The sequence below is a fragment of the Engraulis encrasicolus genome, unplaced genomic scaffold (genome assembly GCF_034702125.1).
Source record: "Engraulis encrasicolus isolate BLACKSEA-1 unplaced genomic scaffold, IST_EnEncr_1.0 scaffold_27_np1212, whole genome shotgun sequence".
NCBI classification, from domain to species: Eukaryota; Metazoa; Chordata; class Actinopteri; order Clupeiformes; family Engraulidae; genus Engraulis; species Engraulis encrasicolus.
In genome coordinates this window covers 2,119,980-2,135,216 of record NW_026945566.1, presented here as the reverse complement: position 1 = coordinate 2,135,216, position 15,237 = coordinate 2,119,980, and the positions used below count along the sequence as shown (strand labels likewise).

At 43.6% G+C, this 15,237-nt stretch overlaps 1 protein-coding gene across 1 annotated transcript in view; it reads left to right on the top strand.

Moving 5' to 3' along the window:
• Nucleotides 1-15,237, top strand: part of ghrhra (growth hormone releasing hormone receptor a) — a 52,195-nt gene that overhangs the window by 25,070 nt on the left and 11,888 nt on the right. The window contains exons 6-10 of the mRNA XM_063192941.1: nucleotides 905-1,046; nucleotides 3,350-3,503; nucleotides 5,338-5,398; nucleotides 5,814-5,883; nucleotides 7,107-7,198. Coding sequence (XP_063049011.1) covers nucleotides 905-1,046; nucleotides 3,350-3,503; nucleotides 5,338-5,398; nucleotides 5,814-5,883; nucleotides 7,107-7,198 — 519 coding nt within the window. The remainder of the gene's footprint in view (nucleotides 1-904; nucleotides 1,047-3,349; nucleotides 3,504-5,337; nucleotides 5,399-5,813; nucleotides 5,884-7,106; nucleotides 7,199-15,237) is intronic.

The following is a 15,237-nucleotide window of genomic DNA, read 5'->3' as shown; positions in this document are numbered from 1 at the left end:
AAAAATGTCTGCACACTTAAATGCTTTTTGTTCTTTTTTTTACCAAGCGTTTGAGTCAAAGTCCCATCTCCTTCCTGACTGTAAACAAAACAGCAACATTATTTGTTAAATGGAAAAAAAAATGATTGTGCTCTACATAGCCGTGTGGTTATAATTACCGCAGCAGGGCTGGACTGGGAGAAAAATACGGCCCGTGCATTTTTGTGATGTAGTCCAGCCCATATCACAGTTCATCTGCTTTACTACGAGACTATTTCGACAACCTTTTCTGCGATGGTGTGGCACAGTCCATTTTCTGTGTTAAAAATGGACCAATGGGCCACACCTTCCAAATGGTGGATCATGAGTCTCTAATCTAATGGAAAAGAACGAAAACAAAAACAACAACAGAATCAACAGCATTGGCCCCTGAGGATTGTTGGCTGACCGGGAAAATGCCCTGTATGCCAGATGACCAGTCCAGCCCTGTACGCCCGTCAGCTCTAAAAGTGGAGCACCGCAGCAGCAAGAGCAGCTTTAGCGATAGTGCTAACTAACCACATGGCCTTGACAAGAGGCGATGGCGCTAGCACAGTGTTTCTCAAACTTTTTCCAACCGAGGACCACTTTGTCCCCCCAAAAAATGTTCAGGGGCCCCCTGTCACCTGAATTGACAGTTGACGTGTGCTAATTTGACACTGCTAATTTCGATGCAGATCACGTATTGTGGTGAAAATATGACTTCAACTATGTTTAGCTTTGTAATGATGTTACAAATATAGCCTACTGCTAGCTTGTCTAAGAAAAATAGAAATCCCCTTGCACACCACCTGAGCTCTGTCGCGGGCGGCGGACCGCCAGTGGTCCCCGAAACACACTTTGAGAATCCCTGCGCTAGCGCTAACTAACCACCTGCCCTTGACAGGAAGTTCCACTGCATGAGGAACTACATCCACATCAACCTCTTCGTCTCCTTCATCCTGCGGGCCAGCGCCGTCTTCATCAAGGACGCCGTGCTCACCTCGGATGAAACACTCGACTTGACACACGACTGTGCCATGTCCACGGTGAGAGTTAACACGCAGACACCACGGACACGCATGCATTGCACACACATGCACACACACACACACACACAGGCACGCATACACCCACGCACGCATGCACGTACGCACACACGCACGCACGCACGCACGCACGCACGCGCGCGCACACACACACACACACACACACACACACACAAACACACAAACACACACACACACACACACACACACACACACACACACACACACACACACACACACACACACACACACACACACACACACACACAATGTGTTTGCACAAACAAATGTACTGTATCTGTCTGTCTGTCTGTAGCTATGTACTAATATTTACTGAAAGTTGCGTATTTTTGTACATTTGACCAGACTCTATACGTTTTCTTTTTTTTTTTTTAATTGAGATTTAATGTTTAGTTGGTTCTTTGTGTTGTCCATGTAGTATCCAATGGGCAAATACTGAGGCGATTCCTCTCTCTAAAGTGACAATGAAATAGCCCATATACTACATATACTATAACCATATATACCTTATCATTGGGAGATGGAGTGAGGGGGCGAGGGTGATCCAGAGAGGATGATGAAGAGAGAAAGGGAGGCACGCACGCACGCACGCACGCATGCACACTCACACACGCATGCACACTCACACACGCATGCATACACGCACACACACGCACGCACGCACGGACGCACACACGTACACACGCACACACACACAGGGGGATAGTGAGAAAGGAGAGATAGAAAAGTGCCGTTGCAGTGTGTGTAGAAGTGATTGTGGCCCTCTTTCACATCATTAACTCACCATCAAACAGAGTAAAAGATGCACGTTATGGAAATACTGACCTGGATATGGCAGCAATATCTTTTTTTATTTCCAGTCAAGGCATGCCAGTTATAGCTTGCCATAATGTCAATATAAAATACAACCCAGCAAATCCAGTTTCACATTCACTTTAAAGGCAATAATATGTAATTTAGAAACCGTTCTGTTGTAAGTAATTTCACACAGGCAATGGAGAGGGGATATCTAAATTCCTCAAAACGTTGCTTTCACTGCAGAGGTGGGTAGATAACAGTGCAGTAGAACAAAACACATGTTTTCCATAATGCTGGTCTCCTTCACTCTAGAAATCTTCTAGATGAAATTCACTGCACTTGTGATTAAGGAATGCATCATTTCAGATTTCTCCACTTCAGCAGTTGTTTTCAAAAAGCTCTGTTTTCATTGTTGTAATTTATTAGAGGTACAGTGTATTAGTGTGGACGAGAGGTGTAAACGGAGAAATGACAGTATATGTGTTTTCATATGTATTCGCATTAATGTGAACATGGGTCTCAGAAGTGATTTCTTTGCCCTGCTTTGGTCTTTAAGCAGATAATAAATGTCCGCAACACTGTTAATGCTCCCAGTTATTTAATGGCACAGCATTTTGTACCTTAGTCCAGTGGTTCCCAACCTTTTTCTTAAGGGACCCATGTTTCTACTATTGTAAGCTTTGGTGACCCAACCACGCGAGCGCCCGCACGAGACGGAGTCACAAGATGCCCTCTGTTTCCTGTGGAAACTAATTTTTTGGTCAAATATAGAATAAATGTTTAATGTAGCACTTACAATTTGTTGCTTCTATGCATTTATTAGTTAAATGCTTTGTCATTTATTCAACATGGGCAATATATATATTTAAAATGAAACCCCTTAAAATCACGAGGGCTCCGCGACCCCCTGTGGATCTTTGGCGACCCATAAGTTGGGTCCCGACCCATAGGTTGGGAACCACTGCCTTAGTCCTTCCTTCATCAATTGCAGCCTAATGAAGGACTAAGCATCCAAAACGTTGTGCCATTAAAGATTTGGGAGCATTAACAGTGTTGCGGACATTTATTATTTACTTTAAGTTATTTTGTTTCATCCAGCACCTGTGCCGCGAAGGGGGGAAAGGTGTACAGATTCTAAGGGCCCGACAGCATTGACAAGGTCCCTGGAAGGATGTTGATAACATTATTTGTCATTTTGGGCGGCGAAAATTTGAATCTTTCATGGGGCCCAACATTTTTAGCGGCTCCCCTGCTGACGTGTGCACATTCTCTACTTGCACATTCTACGCCAGGTGGCGTGCAAGTGTGCGGTGTCCATACCACTTCTGAGATTATCCTAAAGTGTCCCTACTACTTTATAGCACAATAAATTGCGAAAATATGAACCCTGGACAATTTGTCACCACCAACTTCCAAACCAAACCTACACTGTTGGACATGGGTCTCGGAAGTGATTCCTTTGTCCTTTGTTTGGTCTTTGCCAGGTGGCGTGCAAGTGTGCGGTGGCCTTCTTTGAGTTCTGCATCCTGGCAAACTACTTCTGGCTGCTAGTGGAGGGGGTCTACCTGCAGACCCTGTTGGCCATGGCCTTCGTCTCACAGAGCAAGTACTTCTGGTGGTATATCCTCACCGGATGGGGTAGGTACTCGACAGGATTACTTCTTTTTTCTTCTTTTTTTCATTGATTGATGTATTGACTGACTTACTGATTGAGTAATTGATTGATTGATAGGTTGATTAATTGATTGATTGGTTGATTGATTGATAAATTGATAAATTGAACATTATATTACATAGTATTGCATTTGGCAGACTGTTCTTAACCAAAGCAACTGACAAATGAGGACATAATCATGGCCAACATTACTAGCAGATACAAAGTGCACAGGAAATATACCAACCAAGTGCAAATGCTAAGTAGGGCTTGTTTTTTCTACACAGGATTTGTTGAACAGGATTGAACAGTGAACATTAATCAACATGTCTGTAAATGTGTCAGAGTTACCCACCAGGCTAATTATAAACAGTACTCTTTTGGCAAGACTTTATGGAACAGGCACATCTAGTACTGTGGCTGACAACCAGACACGCAGCCCTCTGTCTGCAGTGCAAGAAAACCACTTTGAAGAAACAACAGCAAAAAAACATTAAATTAACCCTGTGAAACCTGAACCATGAAAGCAATGAGAGAAAATTATATTTTTTTGGAATTTGCTTCAATATTGGTCCCTTATAAGAAATGTAAAAAAAAAAATCAAAATTTTGTTAAGGTCACTGAGATATTTGATGCATCATATATGATGCATCAGGCTTTAAAGGGAATGAAAATTCCAATTTCATGACCATTGAAAAATGACTTGCATTTGCATCTTTTTTTTAATTAAAAAAAGTTGTCAGACAATTTAATTTGAGGATTATCTTTAAATATTTAGTGAGATCCTGCCATTTTTTTAAGCCTATCCTTGTTTTAGCAGGACCATATTTTACATTTCCCACAGCCTGGTTGGGTAATTTTTTTAAATCTATGTAAAAACATAGCTGATCGAATGCTTAACAACCTATTTATGAGTGTAATATAGATCATTATTCATTTTTGATGTGTAATTTGAATATATGGGTCCATTACTACAATTGGACCATTTCTCCATTCACTTCAATGCATTTTTTACGAGATCATAATTTCAACATTTTGCATTACATTTTCAAAATCGCAAGTAAAACGTGTTTCTTAAGGCAATATCTTTGTCTTGAAGTAAAACAACTTGTGTGTTTTGTTAAACGATCGTCGTGGTATGCTTTGTAAGTTTCCCTATGGAGCAAATGCATTGATGGCTGACTTCCTGCCACCGCCGGATGGTGCTTATATGTCTCATCAGTTTTAGCACGATCTCTCTGCAACACGGTGTAAAAATATAAACTCTTCCTTGATTAATTGCACAAAACAAGTGTTCAAATTAAAGAATGTAGAGTTATATTTCGGAAATTTGTACACAAACCTTTTGCAATTTGTCGATATCTCAGCGTCGGTCAGGGAAACCGCTTCTACTCCATTTTTGCATTTTTCGCCGAGCTGTGATAAACTTGTTGTTGACCGCTGCTCTCTTGTGGCGGTTTCCGCGTACTGCAGGACGTTTGGAAATGACACGCAGGATGTTTTTGAGATGGATTTTTTTTGTGTCAGCGTGGAGAGGGCTTTGAATTTGATGCATCATAGATGATGCATCCGGCGCGATAGGGTAAATTAAGGAACATTTAAACTGAAAAAAAAACTGAGATGACGGCAATAAGATTTGACATGTGGTTGATCTAGTCCTTGAAAGCACGTCTGAGCACCATTGAGGGCTCGCTGACAAGTATAGTGTGAAATATGGGTTTAATATATATGTTACAGGTCACCTCTGAGCAAATGTGTGAACTGCAAGATGCTTGTCTGTCTGTACAACCCATGCTGTGTTTGGTTTGTTTTCCCCAGGTGTTCCATCCATAGTGCTTACCATTTGGGTCCTGGCAAGAAATTTCTATGACAACAGGCAGTGCGTCTAATTTTATTACAGTTGTCAATCACTCATACACACACATGCGTGCATGAGTGCGCGCGCACACGCGCACACACACACACACACACACACACACACACACACACACACACACACACACACACACACACACACACACACACACACACACACACACACACGCGCACACACACACACTCACAAACACATTAACTGAAAGGTTGAGAGGCTGAAAGGTAAAGAGACGGCTGGCAACATTAGTATGATAAATCACCAATATGATGGAGATGTTGAGAATATTGCCGTTCCATACCGTGAACTGTTTTTTCCTGTTATTCATTGCATATTAATGTGTGTGTGTGTGTGTGTGTGTGTGTGTGTGTGTGTGTGTGTGTGTGTGTGTGTGTGTGTGTGTGTGTGTGTGTGTGTGCAGATGCTGGGACGACAGAGAAAATCCTTTCATCCTGTGGATAATTAAGGGCCCCATAACGATCTCCCTGCTCGTAAGTCACTCACATTATTTCATTCACGTTATCTGAAGAGGGCACCAATGCACCAATGTAATAATAATGGGGACCCAATTTTCTCCCTGGGACCTGGACAACAGCAAACCTCTGCACATTGTGTAAAACAAGCAGAGGTGGGGGTCTAGCATATTACAGAAAAAAAACATTAGTATAATTGGGTAAAGTCAGATCAATTCCTGCAACAGAGTGCAACGAAGTTCACCCCTCTCTGCTGAAGTTGATGCAGGTCCAGAGTAGACCCTTGGAGTCTGCACAAATTGAAATGAGTTCCACCCAGACCACACACACACACACACACACACACACACGCACACACACACACACACACGCACACACGCACACGCGCACACACACACACACACACACACACACACACACACACACACACACACACACACACACACACACACACACACACACACACACACATGTGGCATCCAAGCACTGGAGCAGATCAATACGGCTCACATTATACATGTCTTACCGCTGTGTTAACTGTGTGTACTCAGAGGAGTAGGCAGATGTAAGCAGATTAATAGAGTTCAAATTATACACGACTCTGCTTACAACTTTGCAGGACTTACATTGTAAGCAACTGAACTTTCTGGATACTTTATTGGAGCTTGGAGTTGCTTACAACTGAACGCATTACTAACACATTACTGTTATTATAAAACAACCTGGATGGATGAATGAGAAACTTCACGTTCATGTGCGTGTTCAACCTGTAAAGTGGTGACAAGCAGGCCTTAATTAACGCCCACCCAAATGCCAAATGCTGCTGAAAGTTCAGTTTGGCTGATAGAAAAGAAAACTTACTATCAACTTTGACTGGCCGTGAGCGTTTTGTCTGGCTCGTAATATTACCATTTTACTAGCCAAATTGGGTAGTGATCATTAAGTTAATTTTATAGCCCATGCAGGCAATCCTGTTGGCAATCCTTTCTGAAAGCATGTGTTGTGTATATCGTACCCTTATTTCCAGGTCAACTTCTTGATCTTTGTGAATGTGTTGTGTATATTGTACCTGTATTTCCAGGTAAACCTCCTGATCTTTGTGAATGTGTTGTGTATACCGTACCCTTATTTCCAGGTCAACTTCCTGATCTTTGTGAATGTGATGTGTACGTACCCTGTATTTCCAGGTAAACCTCCTGATCTTTGTGAATGTGTTGTGTATACCGTACCCTTATTTCCAGGTCAACTTCCTGATCTTTGTGAATGTGATCCGCATCCTGGTGCAGAAGCTCAGGTCCCCTGCGGTCGGCGGCAGCGAAGCCGGGAACTTCATGTGAGTTGTCATGGAAACTGCTCCATTCCATTCCACTGCACTGTTTGTTAGGGTTTTTTTTTTTGGTAAGCAAGGAGGTTCTGGTTTGTCTGTTGCCTGTAGATTAGAGGTGGTTCCTATTAGGGGTGTCAACAATTAATCAATTGATTATTAATCAATAAAAAAAAAGAAATGCAATGAATCGCTAACTTCACTGGCGAGAGACCCAGGTGAAAGGGGCATGAAGTGTTTTATTTTTATTCTAAATTTAGCAAGTGCCCCAACTTTATTCGGACCCGTACCTGCTTAGTGTTGTGTTGTCAGTCACATTTATATTGATGCCGTCCCTTCACACTTTCCATTTATGATGAAAAAGTTAAACGTATAGTACATGCAAATAAGTGAAATGCGACTTGACCATGCATGTGTGTGTGTGGGGCTTCAAATCTTACAGACTGACTGTGTTTGACTCAGAATACAGAAAAAAAAGGAAGCTTTAACACAAGAGCAAGAGATGTCGATCTCATCTTGCAGCTTAACCTTTCCCTTGTCTTGGGACTTGACCCAGATTGTAATTGACCAGTGGAGTTAGTAGGCCGTCTCATTACGCAGGCTGATCTCTCAAGCAGCACATACACAAAGAGCATGTTGATGATGTCATCATTACGGGACGCTAACCAGCCCCTACACATGCAGACAGTGTGTGTATGTGGTGGCGTGTGTGTGTGTGTGTGTGTGTGTGTGTGTGCGTGGCGTATGTGCGTGTGTGGCGTGTGTGTGTGTGTGTGTGTGTGTGTGTGTGTGTGTGTGTGTGTGTGTGTGTGTGTGTGTGTGTGTGTGTGTGTGTGTGTGTGTGTGTGTGTGTGTGTGTGTGTGGCGCGCGCGCGTGTGTGTGTGTGTGTTTCTGTAAAGCTATTAACCCACGGATGCCCAGTGACCTATCCATTACGGCAGGTCAGGCCCACGGCCTCCGCACTTGTCACTCACGCATCACTCCAGATGTAGCTGCCCCCACTCCTGACCTCCTCCACTTACCCCAGCCATGGTTGTCCCCACTCCTCCTCCACTTACCCCAGCCATGGCTGTCCCTTCTCCTCCTCCACTTACCCCAGCCATGGTTGTCCCCTCTCCTCCTCCACTTACCCCAGCCATGGTTGTCCCCACTCCTCCTCCACTCACCCCAGCCATGGCTGTCACTTCTCCTCCTCCACTTACCCCAGCCATGGCTGTCCCTTCTCCTCCCCCACTCACCTCAGCCATGGTTGTCCCCACTCCTCCTCCACTCACCCCAGCCATGGTTGTCCCTTCTCCTCCTCCACTCACCCCAGCCATGGTTGTCCCTTCTCCTCCTCCACTCACCTCAGCCATGGTTGTCCCTTCTCCTCCTCCACTCACCTCAGCCATGGTTGTCCCCACTCCTCCTCCACTTACCCCAGCCATGGCTGTCCCCACTCCTCCTCCACTCACCCCAGCCATGGCTGTCCCTTCTCCTCCTCCACTTACCCCAGCCATGGTTGTCCCCTCTCCTCCTTCACTTACCCCAGCCATGGTTGTCCCCTCTCCTCCTTCACTTACCCCAGCCATGGTTGTCCCCTCTCCTCCTTCACTTACCCCAGCCATGGTTGTCCCCACTCCTCCCCCACTCTCCCCAGCCATGGCTGTCCCTTCTCCTCCTCCACTCACCCCAGCCATGGTTGTCCCCACTCCTCCTCCACTCACCCCAGCCATGGTTGTCCCCACTCCTCCTCCACTTACCCCAGCCATGGTTGTCCCCACTCCTCCTCCACTCACCCCAGCCATGGTTGTCCCCACTCCTCCTCCACTCACCTCAGCCATGGTTGTCCCCACTCCTCCATCAACCGGTCTCCAGGGGTGCATCCCAATATGCGACCTTGCCTCCTCCACTTGTGCTTGCATCCTCGTCCCTCCTCCGTGGAGAAAACGATAAAGTTTCCCAGCTGTCAGCCTCGCCACAACAACTTTTGAGGGACTGTTTTTCATTCACCATCCCAATTGCAAATGAGAAAAATACTCTACAATTGAGCTTTTGCAAGATATTGAAATATAATGCTGTTGTCAGTGATGTCATCATGACGAGAAGCAAGTGGAGGAGGCAAGGTCACATATTAAGATGCACTCCAGGCATATAGCGCATGACAGCTACCGTACAGCACAGCAGATCCACCCACTAGGGGTGTAAATAACCATATATTTGAATCGATACAAATCGATCCTACAGCCCACGACTCAATGAATCATTTAATTCATAAGAGAATCGATCATTAATTATTATTAGGCCTAATCAATTGATCAGTTTTTTTTGGTAATTGTTGCACTAATGTTGCGAGGCATTTCATTTTGCTCATGTAGGAATAATAATACGGACGACAATAAAGATGCCCCTCAAATGAAATGCATGCAGATATTTCAGCTTTTGTTGATTTACTTAACGTTTCACATATAAGCCAAGCCTGTAAGGTAAAAAAAAATATGTGCCACCGATTTGAAACTAATCGAATTGAGTCAAATCATGGAGCATTCTTAAGTATCAAAAATAATCGAATTGTTGGCCTAAGAAATTGATATCGAATCGCCATGAAGGCTGTGATTTATACCCCTAACACCCACCCACCCTTCCACTCATCGTACACCCCAGGCATGCTGACGGCATGCTCACTGAGCATGTTTAACTTAGTGTAAGGCCAGGGCAATTACAGGGAAACATCGTAACCATGATCCATGCTCACTCTGCAATGGTTAGCGGTGTTTCTAATTCAATCCTGTGTTTCTGCTTAAGGCTGCATGTGGGCTTGGTTGTCAGGCCTGGAACCAATGACTGTAGTGTAGACTTATAATAGAATAGATACGGCAAGGTTCCATTCTGTTCAGTTAAACGGATTTCACAAGCAGAACATCAGACTTCCTGGTTGGAACTGCCAAACAGAAATGCCAAAGTCTGATTGGCAGTGAGTTCCAAACAGGAAATCTGCTTCTCGGCTTGAAAACCAGCAGTTGAAAATGCTTAGAATCTGTAAATATTAGTCGTAATAATAAAAATAATAACAATAATAATAATAATTGAATGTGCCGGGTTCTTGTAAAGCCCATTGGCCTGGCCTGCTCTCTGCAAGATAGAAAAGTGCTTGTGTGTGTGTGTGTGTGTGTGTGTGTGTGTGTGTGTGTGTGTGTGTGTGTGTGTGTGTGTGTGTGTGTGTGTGTGTGTGTGTGTGTGTGTGTGTGTCTGTGTCTGTGTCTGTGTCTGTGTGTCTGTGTGTGTGTGTGCGCATGCGTGTTTGTCTGTCTGTGTGTGTATGCGCGTGTGTGTGTGTGTTGATGGTGATGGTGATTGTGGTGATGGTGATTGTGGTGGTGGTGATGGTGGTGGTGGTGATGGTGGTGATTGTGGTGGTGGTGGGGTTGATTAACCCACTTACTCAGCTAACTGAGACGGACTTGTTGTCAAACTGTCTCTGAGACAGACGCCTCTAATTGTGGCTTTCACCTCAACACAACCCCACTAACTGGTCTAACTTAGTTAGGAAGAGCAGAACGGACGTCACGTGAGCAACATTTCCTCCGTCCGTAGCACTTGCGTCTTCGTCATCAACAACCTTGATACTTGATACAGGTGATAAGTGAAAGGGCGTGTTTTTTCGATCGGAAGATGCTTTTCCTCCAAAGTGACCTTTGATGAATATGATGTGGCCAGGATCAGGCTGGCTCTCTCAGGTCACTGTGGTGTGCTGTTACAATGACACACACTGATAAGCAGGGGTAGAATATGACTCCATGAGCCCCATGGGCCAGACAAAGGGCCTTTTCAGTGTATATTGCTAGTGGGTCAAAGACGTCAAAAAAGGAACTGTCATTCAGTGTAACGGATACCTTCTGCTGACTGTAACTGTAAGAAACATGACTCTTTTTATTTTATTTTTTTCCAATGAATTCATGAAAGCCTCGGCTGTCATCCATTCACTTGAAACAATTTAAAAATCATGGTTTTTTACAGTTACAGTCAGCAGAAGGTATCCGTTACACTGAATGACAGTTCCTTTTTTGACGTCTTTGACCCTAGTTTACAGAAATATTCAGGGTTTTATGTCAGATGTTAGACTCTATGTTGGGGGTTTGGGGATTTGAACCTGAGAAAAATGAAAAAAAAATGTGATTTAAAAAAAGTGTGATTTTATATCATGGGAATAAGGAAATAAAGATTCTTGTCCTCCAGGGCCCCCTTGACTCTTGGGCCCGTGGGTCTGGGCCCAGTAGGCCCACACAGTAATCCCTCCTTGCTGATAAGACAATGGCCAACACCCAAACAAAGACACCGCCAGCAGTGTTGCCAGATTCAGCTGTTTCCCCACGCCCAATTAGGCTATGGCTATCTGCGGATAAAAACAGTGACTTTTTCTGTAGATTTTTGGCCATAGAAATCAATACAATTGGGTTGAAATTGGGTAGGATTTAGTGCCTCAAGGCAGTTTTTGTGCTTTTTTTGTGCTGGAAATGATCCGACACATCTGACCACAATGACAGCCAGCCCCGCTGCTCAGACCAAATATGAGCAATATGACCACAGGACCTGCAGCGCAGCGTAGACCAAGAAATGATCATCTGAATGTGATTCCGTTCATATACGGTGGTTCTAGGACAGGGCATGCTACCCATGTGGTCTTTCATTTCCTGCCACAGATCAACTTTTTCTAGGCTTGCTCTCTGTGCCTACACATGGCTTTAATCCATTATATTTCGTCCTAGTAAAACAGAAAAAACCCACTAGGTTGGTATGACACGACAAAGGAGAAAAACGGTGTCCAAAAAATGATATTCTAAAAACTGAACTGAAAGTGTGAAAACAAAAAAATCACATCATAATCAGTATATAAATATATGTAAATACATACAGTATGTATATGTAAATATTTCATGCAAATGAAGCCCTTAATAGCAAATATCCTGGCCATTCTGTTGTCAGCATTAACTAGCCTTTGTAGGGGAGGCGATTTTCATACACAGAGGCCAAAATATCAGTGCACTATCTCATCCTGAACACTAATACACAAAAGCAGAGACAGCTGTCTGTGTGGCTGAGAGGTGGAGGCAGAGCTGACCTCCGCAGGGATGAGTCTCAATGTCACCTCCGGGTTTGCATTTAATTTTAGGGGTTAATTGAGTACAATTTAACCCCTTAGTGCAGAGCCTCTGTTATAACCTTATTGTCAACAAAATGGTAATGACCAAGTCTTAATTGTAGTTGGGTGTTTTCAGCAGGAAGTGAATAGGCCACTTGGCAGGCCCTTCTGCATAAAGAGACTCCCAAAGTATGTTACTGCATGTGACATGTGACATTTTGTAGCCTACATGGACCTTAGGGTTCAAGGTTAGTTACGTGTACAGCAGGTACCTAATATCACATGTTGATACATGTAACACTTCAAAATAGAAGTGTAAATAAAGTCTTTCCAACCCCCCGGTTGACAGAAGCATGAATCTCACCTGTTTTTCCTAACCTCTGATTATGCACAATGGCCGGGCTTTAATCTCTTGCATAACATGCATTTTTATACGGCACTTTCAAGCTGTTCAGTGGCATTACTCAGAGAGTGCAATCAGGGGTGGAGTGATAGGGGCAGGAGGCAAGCAAGGCCTTTACCCCAGGGCCCAGAGCCCTCACGTATACAGTAGATGGTCGGGGCCCTATTGTGACATTTGCAGACTTTATGAGGGGGGCCCTCTCAGTGTATTGCCCTAGGGCCCTCTGTGCAGTTGTTCTGCCACTGAGTGTAATGGTTATGCTGAAGTGCTGAGACACGTTGCGGTCTCTAGGACGTCCCCTTGGGTTAAATGTCTACCATTATGACTGTGTGACCAGCCACTAAGTACAACCTCACCTTTAGAATGGGTACATCAGTGGTGGACAGCAGGACTTCAACCCTCTCGGGAAAAGCCATTAGTGGGATCCATTTGCAGCCAAACAGCTTTATTAATTAAGGTCTTCAAATCCACGGGGCCATCAGGGCTATCTGTGCATGGACCTTTAATTATTAACAAAAGGCTTGAGATGGTCCACGCATGCTGACCACAGTGGGAGGAGGGGGGCTTATGTGACCTTGATGCTGTTGCTGTTGCTGTTAGTATTTCACCTCAGCGTTTGTGTAGAGATTCTTCTTTGAGGACGAAGGAAATTAAGTGTTACAATTAAGTTCATACTTGAACTTAAGTAGCTACATTTTATTGTGTTAGATCTATGCTGTACTTTTCCATTGTCACACAGATTTACCGTCTGATAACGTGTTACAGTGCGTTTCACTGTAATAATAACTGTATTTGTGTAGCACAATTCAAACAACACATGCTGCTCAATGTGCTTAACAGTTAGATTAACAACAATATTTTTTTTAAAATTAAAAGAAAAGAGAAGATATGAAAAATAAAAAAGAAATCTCTCAGTAATCAGATTTATTAGCAACTGATAACAACTCGCCTGGTCAGTCTTGGGAAAGTTACAGACTGATGAAGCTCACAGGTTCAAATATACCGTTGCTGCTCACTGGTATATTGTCCACAACATCTCGACCATACACAGTCTTAATCAGATTCTGACGTGACGAAGACCGCGTGAGGTCGATATGTTGCATACAATAAATTGGTGAGTAGCAACATTGTGAGGATTTTCTTCTCTTCTTTTTATGTCTATTTTTGATACAATAGCTCTTTCATTGGATGTGTAGTACGCACTATAGTAAACTTGTAAAAAATTGTAGTAAACACTTTTAGTTTCAAACATATCCCTTGTCCCCATGCTCCGGATAATGTGATGCAGAAAGTAAATACAGTTTTGCAGTTCTTTATTTACCATAATTTAGAGAGCAGTGTACACTACTTTTTACATTAATTCCATTGATGTCTAAAGCACTTTCAAAAAAGCCTGCTGAATGCCTAAGAAAAAATGCCCTCAGCCTATAAAAACCTAAATATCTTAGCCTCTGAAGCACATAAAAACATTCAATAAGTTGCATTTAAACGCTAAGACCTTCATCTTGCTTTAGAATATGTTCATTCAACTCTAACATACCAAGATTTTTAATAAAATTGTCTCAAATCTCATGAGCCTGAATGTTGCATCATGCAGCTCCAGGCGCCAGGGCCAATGTTGCGCAACACATCATCCAGCATCAATGGGTTGATTCAACACTTGAAGAGTGCTCCACTCACACTAAAGTGCTGTACATTGTATTTGTTACTACATGTACATGACACGTATATAGCATGGTCTTCATGTCTACTGTGTATACGTATGTTGTGTAACGCAGTTCAAGAGGCTCAACACGGTTCAACACTGTTCTGAGAATATGTGATCCCAATCAATTTAGTGATAGTTAAACTCGTTGAATGTTTTAGACTACAGCAATGGTTGGTTCTCAACCTTTTTTTGAATAAACAAATCCTTGACCAAATAGACAAATGCCCCCCAATGGTAACTAAGCCCCGCCCTCACTCAGCTGTATCCTACTCAATGGGGCACCTAAGTCTCCACCCCTTCCGGGCGGCTCGGGCTGTGAAAGCCAAAACTTTTGAGCAGGCTGTAATGGACTGATCAAAACTATTTTCCGATCCACCTCGCATTCCCCCGTCAATCTCACATATGCTGTACCTCAGAATTAATGATAACCAATGGTGTGCTTGTTGACTTCACTTGGCAAGCGATTTTTGAGTTGTGTGCGTGCAAAAATATGTAATTATTTGGACTACACAACAGAAGTCGCATGTGCGACGTGCAGCCACTTCAGCTGCAGTGCAGCGGTAGGGTTGGCTGTGCCTCGGTTGACGTCCAATATGCGAGGCGCACGTAGTCTCTAACACAGTTTTGCACAAAAGCTAAAATAACCTTTTTTTGCGGGGCGAAAATGATGCAAATCCAAACCTTTACAATTCTCTGCCATGATATGTGAAATCCGCATGCCAAACGGGATGAGGATTTAGCTTGACTCACTCCATTTACTCCCATTCAAAATGTAGAGAGCTACAGCCCCATGGACCGGAAGTAGAAGGGCGTGACT